At 39.3% G+C, this 10,950-nt stretch overlaps 1 protein-coding gene across 1 annotated transcript in view; it reads right to left on the bottom strand.

The window, feature by feature from the left end:
- Nucleotides 1–470: 470 nt before the first annotated feature.
- The window catches only part of RP2 (RP2 activator of ARL3 GTPase), a 30,982-nt gene continuing 20,502 nt past the window's right edge, over nt 471–10,950 (bottom strand). Inside the window, exons 2-5 of the mRNA XM_030571407.1 lie at nt 10,277–10,942; nt 9,172–9,286; nt 7,893–7,978; nt 471–2,935 (exon numbers count right to left, since the gene is read on the bottom strand). Coding sequence (XP_030427267.1) covers nt 2,852–2,935; nt 7,893–7,978; nt 9,172–9,286; nt 10,277–10,942 — 951 coding nt within the window. The 3' untranslated portion in view covers nt 471–2,851. The remainder of the gene's footprint in view (nt 2,936–7,892; nt 7,979–9,171; nt 9,287–10,276; nt 10,943–10,950) is intronic.

Below are 10,950 nucleotides of genomic sequence, written 5' to 3'. Positions count from 1 at the left end.
AGCTATTAGCCAGGATAGACAGGGATGCAAAACCATGCTCTGAAGTGTCCCCTAGCCTCTGTTTCCCAGAAGCTGGAAATGGGTGACAGGTGATGGATCACTTGATAATTGCTTGTTCTGTTCATTCCCTCTGAAGCACTTGGCATTGGCCACTGTTGGAAGACAGAATACTGGGCTAAATGGATCAATGGTCTGACCCAGTATAGCCATTCTCATGTTTTCCCCAGCTTACCTACTGTTCCTCAGTAGAAACAAATTTCTATATTTACTAAATAAATGGTTGGATAAAACAAAAAAAAAACTCATCTTAAAAGATAAGCTGATGACTACAAAAAAACAGCTCAGTGCTTTTTCCATTAAGTAGTACATTTGACAGTTTAAAATTCCCCTTTAACTACTATATCAGTTATTTTTAAAATACAGTTTTGGCTACTACAGCATAGAGTATTTTAAATTCTTATGAAATGAACTGTTTATTTTGAACAATTTTTATTGTAAGTCACATTTCACAACTACTAGACAAATTACATACAAAAACTACCAATACTAAATCTGTTTGTCATATGAAAGTTAATGCAGAAATAGTTACTCATTGCTGTAGAGACAATTAAAAACAGAACTTCAGCCTGATTAACAAGCAGAAATTGTTACAAGTGGGGGGGGGGAGAAAAGATGACTAAATCCTCATTTACATATAGAACATGGCTTAATTTACTGATGACAAAAGGGTTTAAGAATAGGATGCCCAATTATATTTAGACACTTCATTACATGAAGACAGGTTTGAAATATATAACATGCAGGATTCTATAACAGTGTCAGGACAGAAACATACAACAGGACAAACAGATCTGTTGCCTGTTCAGTATTATTTCCACTCCATTTCCTGAAATAATGTTTACCCTCCACCCAAATTTCAGCAAGGCAGATGCAGTGTACTGGAATGAAAATTTGAATGACCACTTCCAAATAGAAAAATGTACTAATTTCTACTACCAACTAGTACTAGTTTGCAAATTAGTCAGCTCATAAGATAAAATTATCTCTAGAGAAGGAGCAAGTTTCCTTTCAATTTGTGCACCTTCCTTCTATAAAAAAAAGAAGTGGAGTTAAGAGCATGCATTTATCTAGTGACAGCAAAATGGCAGACTTCAGAACCTACATATACTCTTATTTACATTATGGACCTTGCAAAGGCTGGGAGTAATGCAGACAGACATACCTCTTTCTTTCCTTCACCCAATCTCAAAGTATTTCAAACCAGCCTCCTTTGGCATTCTGAAGCCACAGCACTGACCAACTATCAATATAGTCATTTACTGCTCTATTTGCAAGGTGGCTGGAGGATAAATTACCAGACTATATGAAGTCAATGAGTTGTTTTTTTTTTTAAAAAGGAAATCACAACATGCATTTTACATTAAATGGTACTGGGAAGTTTGTTTACCCCAGCAAGTCACATCTAATCTGAAGAGCTGTGGGTTTGCACCTCATATGATATGAGAGCAGTCAGTTGGTAAGTCCAGTAAATTTGTGACATAGCAGAAATTTAGCTTCATTATCTGAACAGAGGGCCTATGGAACCTTAAACTGAACTCTTGTAAAACCTTGCAGAAGCTCAATCTGCATGTTGAGGATCCAATATTCTCATGTGTATGCATTAAATGTAGTGAACATTATGTTGAAATGATGTATCCAGTAAATGCCACCAGGAATACTATATAGCTCATCTATTTTTAAAAAAAGCCTAGAAATCAGACAGCTATAGTTAAATTTATATTCCTTTAGTCTCAAAATTAATGCTTTCTTGGTCTGTTTCTAGAAGTAACAGACTAATGTTAGTTTTACAGTCAATTATCTGCAGCCACCAGAGACTGTGTGTCCATATCCTTCATCATGATGGAGGAGCACACTCAGAGGTGCATGCATCCAAACACTGCTTTAAAAAACTCCCCCTGATTCTAGGCTGTGGTGTGGTCTAAACAATGGCAGTTGCCAGAGACCCATTATGGTAGCTGGGTTGTAAGGAAGCCTCAGGCTTATCTTCTACACTAGCCCAAAAGAGGGACAAGGCAGGAGCCATACACCACTGGAGACCTTCCTAAATAGCAATCTGGAAGGGTGGGGATGAGGGCATAAAGCATCTGCAGCATAGCTCCCAGGCTCTTACACTATTTTTAATATAATTAAAATTAATGTTAGTATAGTATATTAACATTTAAGACTATCTGGTATAGAACACTTGGTGCAATTAATATTTTTATGAATACAAAGACTGAAGCAGAGTAAAGTCAACTGTGAAAGCATGCTATTTAAAAGAGAAAACAATTTAAGAAACTTTAGATTAGTTAGGAATGACATTTTTCCTGATTAAGATAATTTTGCATATGGGAAAGTACCGTGAATTCTACAAGTTAATTTCTCTAACGTACCATTGACACATACCAGCAGCAGTGCATTTCAGTTAAGAAATTACATTTTTTTTACAAATACATAAAATGTGGGCTGCATAGTACCCACTTTCTAAAAATCCTACAAATTAAAAGATGAGGAATGTTCACATCAGAATATATAATTAATTTCACTATAATCATAAATTACTAGAAATTGTGTTGTTTCTTACGTGGTACGTATCACATGTACATGTGATGCTACATTGTTAGTTGTAATTCACATGATGCAGTATTAAATTTAACCAGTTCCTTTTATAAAAACGTATGCAATACAAAGGTCAATCAGAAAAAAAACCAAAACCACCTTTTGTTGCTAATGCAGCATTACACACAGTCAAACCAAAGCTATATCCAAGTGCTGAGACAGGCGATGCAGAAGAACATCTTCAAGTCACATTTCACATTGCCATCTGCATGTCAGCAAAGTTGTAGAAGCTGTCTACATCTTGAGAGGCCGATGCTTTGTTCACTGATACAAAAACCTATATATTTTAAACGAGGAAGTAATTACTTGTCAATGATATATACAAATGCAAGTCATCTCTGCCTTACATTACAGAAATGTTTGTATTTCTAGAGATTTATTCATATAACAAAGGCAATTCATTTTTTAAAGGAAATCAAAATAAATAGTTTCAGGACTCAGTATATGGAGTAAAGAAATTGGAGACTTCCATTTGTCAAGCAAAACTAGCTTTCCCTTATAGAAAATAGCTCCTGTTTAAGCAGTCAATCCTAAAACAGTTTTAAAATTTTAGACTAGACTGTTTAAAAAGTCACTTCAACCATCATCCTGTAGGGGGAAGAAAAGCTGTTAGGTACTATCAAACTCACTTAAGGAAGCAGAGCAAGTACTCCACCACTTTCCCCTCCCTTCCAAGCCACACACAAAACTGAAAAAGGCATTTCTCTCTTTCTCCCACATATACCTCCTCAGGTATATTTTCAAAATTTCAGAAGTACTCTCTCAGCAAAAGTGGCTTCCACTTTTTGCCAAAATCCAAATTGTTTAATATTTAAAATTTTTAAAAACTCCTATTGTGCAAAGTAAGTGTCCTTGAAAATAGTTGAAAAAATATTGATTTTAGTAAATTAACTAGGCCTGCCTGCATCCATCAGGCAGCCAAGATACATCTAAAACAATGCAATGTAAGTTATCAGGGATATTGTTTGGCAGTTTATATCTAGCCTTAAAAAGCAAGTTTGTCATTTAGATGCATCTTAACTTCCCCCTGGGATGTATAAAACAGACTCTCTAAAATTCAGCTTTGGGTTGGAAGACAATGTCCAGTGACTGAGTACTTCAGTTAGCGGAGTTATCCAAGGCATCAAGGTTAGAGCGATAGTTCTTGGTGATCATGTAAGCTCAACATCTCAGGATCACCATACCAAAACATAACACTGTCCCAGCTAACATCAAGCTGAACTCTAGCTCCTGATCTTAGCTTTGAGATGAGATAGGAGAGAAGGGTGTGTGTCCTTGTATTGGGCCAACCACTACCCTCCTTCATTTTGATATCAGGATAAACACCTCTCCTGTCAGAGCAAAAGGCCTGTTTTGATGATCCACTTTCAGAGCCCAGTGAAATGCAGAGCCCTCCGACACCCAATAAGGATTAATATCTAATAGATCTATTAATGCTTTAGTTGGATATCATGATCCATTTTTAGCCATGAATACAATGGCTCTTTAAAGACAGTTTTCCCACGCACACGTGTCCTCACAGGACATCATGGTTTTCAGACAGACTGCAAAAGCTTTGTATCAAGACAAAGGACTGTGGAGCAGTATAACGCCCCCATCTGTAAAATGGCAATCTTCGATAGAGAGATTGTCTGTCCATCACCACAAAGGAAGCCTATGGTAGAGCCAGTAACTGAACTGAGTGAAGTCCAATACCTTAACAGTTCACACTGGAAGAAGTTAATAATGCCACTATGGCAGAAATTTCAGTCTAAAGTCAGACCACTTACCAGTTTTTGTAAGTGTGAACTGTGGCTGTGCAACTAGTGAATTGCTTTTTCTCCCCATCGACATCCAGAGTGGTGACCAGAGTTGTTTCAGGTGAAGAATCTAGTTAGTCACAGTTGTTTACACCCAAGTGACCAAATTAAGCATTTCTAACAGCACTCTTCAAATCTAGCAGATAAAATAGCCTGTTTAGAATCCAAGCATGCTCTCCATGGTATTAGATTGGTGTATGGAGGTGGTGAGTTTTCCCGGATAGAGTTTCAGTCAGTGGCACATTCTGCATACCCCTGAGCAAAAGATGTAAACTGATCCATGCCCCAGCTGGTTGGTGAAGTCCAGCAGAGTGGTGCTAGAACCATTTCTGAAGTGGATAATATCTCCTTGCAAAAACAAGTCTGAAGTTGGTTATTTCCATAATTAAAAAGTTATGTTTCCTACTAAAAGTGACATGAAATATATTTCATAATATGCATTTTAAAAGTTAAATTATGGAAAAAATCTCATTACGCAAATGCTTGTTTTATTATGTAAATGGTCTTTGGACTGTGTGAAAACAAAAATATTTCTCAGATAACCCAATGTTCCAGTTACTTATTCAAAACAACAAGCATTTGCACATGGATGAGGGCACGAAGTCTGCAAGGGAAGAGTGCTGTGTGTAGAAATCAGCTTTAAGTGAGAAAGCAGGGTGTCATTTCCAATTTAGGACTGGAAATGATGGCAGACATGCTACTTGAGGGTAGTCCAGAGGTTGTCTCATCTGTACATGTTACATTAGCTAGGTAATCAGAATTTGAACAATACACAGTGTTGGGGAAGGGGACTTTAATACTCTGTCCATGGCCACACCCAACATCATGACATGCCATTGTCACTTCTAAAAATGATATGGAAAGTATAAAAAACAAATTTGATAATGGTAACTGAAACAACTTCAGCCTTTGAATAAGGAACTGTTAACCTAGAATAAGGAACTGGAAATAGCCAACCAACTTACTCATTTCCTGAGAAAAGCATGCCAGCATCTCAAAGAAGCAATTTTTAGACCACTGCTCAAGCAACTGTATGCTAAGAAATTCATGAGACATCTTCCTCTTTGGGTAAAGTCAATAAAGTTGTAGCAAGGCTACATCAGAACTATCTGGATTTCTCTAGTCTCATTGACCTATGTTGGTTTGGTTTTAGGCCTGGCTATGCTATGGTTGATCTCATGACCTATGTTCCCTCTAAGTCGTGCAGCCACCCAAGAATCAATGAAGTGCCATGCACATTTGGTGGTGTTCACGTGCCCCTCCCGCTACTGCTTTGCGGCCACATTGCTCCTGCCCTCTGCCTTGGAGCCCCTGGCCAGCTGTTCCCAGGACCCTCCTGCTTGCTGTGCAGAGTGGAGGGGGGCGCTGGTGTCAGGGTATCCCCCTTCCCACCCCCACCCATGTATCCCATCTCTGCAGAGTGAGGATGGTGGGGGACAGACCTCACGAGCAGGATGGAGCTGCTGAGGTCTGAGCGAGCCTTCTGGAGAGTGCCACTGTGCTTAAAGAGACAGCACCCCCCCCACACACACACACACACACACACACCCGTCCCAACACATACTTGTGTTACTTCTTGGTACTTCCTGCAGTGCACACAGTCTCTGTAATTTTATTCTTCCAAAGTGTTATTTTCGTGTTTTGACTAGTCAGTGCATTTCATAATTTTGTTTTTTTATGCTTAAATTTAATTCTTTGAATAGTGAGTTCTAAAATGCCCAACCTGTCCTGGCTGGAGTAATTATTCCTATGGTAACTTTTTAAAAAAAATTATATGCAGGTTTGTTTCTACTGGTGGCGCACATCCACACATTACCTTGATATTGGTGCACATAAAATTCATTCCACACACTGATGGAAAAAAATTAGAGAACACATTGCTCATGACAATGGATAAAGAAAAACCATCTTGAAAAGTTGGCCTCTTCTCACGATAAAACAACTTAAAGGCCGCTAACAAAAGACTAGGCAAACTGAATAAATCAAGGAGTTGTTCTTTTGAGGGAAGCTAAGTAGTAGTTTGGGGCACCTCAGGGCTGGTGTACACAACACAGTTAGGTCTACAGAAGCGACCTTATGTCAACCTAATTGTGTCTGTGTCTACACTACAGATTTCCTCCTGTCCATGCAAGTGCCCTACACCACCAATATAACTACTCCACCTCCACAAGAGGCATCACAGTGCCTGTGTAAACATTACATCCCTTACATCCAATTTTGGCTGTCTTGTCAATTTCAGGGCAGGAGCCATGAAACTGACAAGAAATCAGGCCAGCTAGAGCTTAGCTGTCCCCAACTCCCTGGAGAGCTGAGCAGCTGGATCCTGCTCCTAGCTGGGGCAAGCAGCCCCAGCAGCTTCCCCCTTGCTGCTCCTGCCCCCAGGCTGGGAGCCAGGCAGGCCCCCTCCCCCTGCCCAAGAAGTCAGGGCAGCTGAACCCCACTCCCCAGGGACAGGAAGCCCCAGGTGTCTTCCCCTGGTTCCTAGTGGGGAATAGGGGTTGGGGACACCCACCAGGAACCTGTGGGGCAGCAGCTGAGAGACCAGGCTCTCAGCTCCCCACACTGCCCATCTTAGCTCAGTGGAAGCACTCCTTGTGAGGATGCACAACACTAACCCACGGAGGGTAGTGTGAACATGCATATTACTGCAGTGGTTGTAAGTCAACCTAATATAGGTTGACTTAGGTTTGCAGTATAGACATACCTTTAGCTTAATGTATGCCCCAAAGAGGTATAAAAAAAGCTAAGTGAACAGATTAAAGGTTATTGCGATATTATCCATTTTCTTGCTGCATCATATGATGCATCTCCTTTGAAATGTTCGTGTATAAGAACTCAGACAAACTACAAATACTATCCCAGGGAAAGCGCTATTAGAACAAATGAAGAGGAAGCTATCTGAAAAATGGCAACGTGGTGTGAGAAAGTTAACTATAGGGAAAAACCTTGGTACATCTTTAGCTCACCACCATGACTGTCTTACAAATACAGTAGAACCTTGAAAGATATCTACTGATCACTTGAGAAAAAACAGCAGTCTCATCCTACTTCTCAGCCAAGAATTAAGAGCAGATTGCTCCAGTGTGGTCTACATTGTAAGTCTCAGAACACAGCCCTGCCTTACTGTACATTAGGTAAGTTATTTTTGCAGCCACAAGTTTTAAATAGAAAGCTTAAGTTCTTCAGAAATTGATGATTTAGCATCCCCTCTTCACTTGGCAGGGAAAGTTTCCTACTTCCCACTGGCAAGTGTACTTTTCTTTGGAGTAAATTAAGCTCTGTGCGAGTTTCAAAAAATTGAAAGACAGATGGTTTTCAGGTCTTGCTGGCTGTCACAACCTTAGCAAATGAAAAATAAGGTTTCTAGATCATGAAATATTTTTCAGGCAGATTCTGGTCATAGTAATAATTTCCTCAAGAGAAAACATAGCTCACCTTGGTTCCACTGAAGACATCATTTATAATGCTTCGACATCCTTCTACGGCACCATCTCCATTAAACTCCAAAGCAACAACAGGACCTACAAAGAGTTTCACCTGTAATAATGTTTTTTAGATTTCCATCTTAAATGGAACATTAAAGACTTGCCATTTTCTTTATCCCTTTCAGAGCCCTGAGTTTTGTTCACATAAAGCCTCAGAGTTCCTATTGCAACCATCATCCTTCAGGATAAGGATTAGTAATGGAGCTGTGAAAATACAAAAGTTGTCTGGGGAAAAAAGTGTACAAAGGAAAAACATATTGGCAATTCCATATTTGAAAAACAGCTCCTGTAGAAATAACTGAACGCAGATTTCCAGCTGAATTTCTTGAAAAGCAGTTGGTCATAAAAGGACCAAAAAAATGAATGAAAGTCTTATAGCATGAATAAGAGTCTCAGTACTGACTGATGGACAGCTGCGAGATGGCTCAAAGTTCATTAGGATTGGGACCCAGTCCTACAGACATTGCGATTTAGCTTTTGCTATTCTATCTTAGCAGAAAACAAAGCTGTTTGTATGCTAAGCATTATGAATACTAAAATCTATGCTTAACTGCTCACTATGGCTGTATTTGATTTCTCCAAAGAATATATACAATGGGACTACTTCACCACTTACAAATACAAGCACTAACTTTGAAGCTAGTGGTCTTCAACAGCACTCTCTTCAGTTTTAAACCCTTTAACGGTAGCGAATCATGGCTAATGACAAACTGGGATTCTATTTTGGTCTGCCATGCCAAGTTCTAGCTTTTTTCTTTTTGATTTACAGATTTAACACAACACCTTTGTGCTTTGCCAGCAGCAGGGATTGAACATGCAAGATCTGGATCTAAAAGCATGAATTTATTTCCTAAGCTAAGAGAACGAGTCCTGTTAGATGTTTAGGTACCATAGCCTTAGACCCATGTGGTCCTGTCACTAGAAGGCAACCACACTGGGTTAGATCCCCTTTGGAGCATTGCCTGGAGGGATCAGGAAGGAATTCACCACTTCATTCGGGGCCTGATCCAAAGCCTACTGAAGAAAATAGAAAGACCTCCCATTGATTTCTGTGAGCTAGAGATTGTACTGCTCCGACAGCTCAAGCTATTTCCCCCCTTCTTTTGAAGGATTATCTACAGCCAGAGGGAACACACTAAGATGGACTAGAAACTGAGTTTTACATGTCAGAAGGTGGGGGGAGGGAGAAGAAGAGAAGAGAACTTAAGAGATATTTTAAGAAGCCTTACCTTTTTCAAGCAAAGGGATGAAGTCAGATGCACTCTGCTGGAACACTCTTTGAGCATCCTCTGCTTTCATTGAAACTTCCTTAGTCTGAACCAACAAAAAGCCTTTGCCAGTCATCTATTAATAAACAAGTGTACCCATGTTAAAAACAGCTGTTAATATCACTGATATATAGTGAGGACAGATGTTTGGCTTTTCTGAAAGCAGAAGTCTAAATAAAAGTACATGGGAGTATAATACATGTTTTCCTCTCTGAATATTAAACCACAAGGCAAACTTCTCAATTTATTCTCTTCTTCCCTAGTTTACAAAGGGAAAGCAGTTTCTTCTGATTGTTCTTTTTATTCCATTCATCCAATTTCATTCATTTCATTTTTCATTCCATCCAATCTTAGCTTCTATTCTATTCCCCTACCTGAAACTAAAGATTTTTCTAGTAGTTTCAAATTAAAAAAAAAAAGTGTACATGTGCTAAGCATCTACACATGCTATTGAAGGTAACTGCCCAACTTGCAAACTGCCCATTAGCGTTTCTTTAGCTGCAGCGGACACCAAACCTGGATCAGGCCCCTCTCTAACCCATAACTGCAGGTTTTTGTTTTTTTAAAGCCATCTACAAGTTTATGGTTTTAGTTCTAAAAAGGAAAAAAACTTGTCTGTACGGAGAAGCTATGTAAAGATATTATAACCACACTTTCAAGAAAGCTTCCAACTGGACTCTTACCCATGTAAAAATAAATTACTTGTGCATGTAAAATGTCACTCTAAAAGTAACTTTTAGAGCTCCCATATATCCCTCAAGTTCGATGGGCATCAGAATAAGATTGAACAATCTCAGCTCATGTTCTGATGGCAGTTATGGGTACATTATAAATACCCAAATCGATGCAAGAAAATGCATCATGAAAAACAAGTGTGGGGGTAATAGTGTCACATTTTTCAACACACCAAAACTAGATACTGAAAAGTGTTTTTGTAGACATCCAGAAGCAAGCCAGTTTGAACTTCAGTATCTTCACTTCAATAAGCTATGAGAATTTGCAATTTATTCCAAAATATATGAAATGGAAAAATCAAGAAGCTGGAAACAGAAAAAAGGTGTCTTACCTCATCAATTAACTTTCTGGCATTTGCAGTTGTGTAGTCTCCAGCGAAGAAAACTGCCAGACATGATTCTTCACTGCTCTTCTGCCTCCCACCCCGGGTTATTGGAATTATGCTCTTCATGGTATCTGTAGAAATTCTGATTACTTTTAGTTCCTCAGATGTAGGTAAGGGGACATAATCCTGAACTGTGGCATCTTCAGGTAGAAGACTCCAATTGTTTTCTCCTGACACTGGTGTAAAGTCATGGATGTTGCTCCATGTGTTATTGAAGATACTCAGTCCAGCATCTTTGAATTGTAAAGCCAGCTCTGGATAGTAGTACTGGAAACAGCCAAATTTCATACCTGTGGATGACTCAATAATGGGTTGGGTAGCACAGCACAAGAATACTTCCAACTTTCTGCAGTCCCGGGTGCGAAACTGTTGGCATGCCACTACGCATTTACAATCTTTGCAGTCACGGAAAAACACACTGCCTTTTACGGGTCCTAAAAAGATTCGGCAGCTTGTACAATCATCAATAGTAATTGTAGCAGAATGGTCAAAAATGTAGATATTACAGTTCTCACAGTCCTGAATGACAAATTGTTGCCCTGCAACTTTTCCAGGTAAACGACCCACAGTTTCATCCTTAAGTCCAGAAAACGTGTAGTCTTTGGGATCAACCTAGGGAA

This window comes from Gopherus evgoodei, chromosome 1 (genome assembly GCF_007399415.2).
Source record: "Gopherus evgoodei ecotype Sinaloan lineage chromosome 1, rGopEvg1_v1.p, whole genome shotgun sequence".
NCBI classification, from domain to species: Eukaryota; Metazoa; Chordata; order Testudines; family Testudinidae; genus Gopherus; species Gopherus evgoodei.
This window is presented reverse-complemented; position numbering and strand designations above follow the sequence as displayed.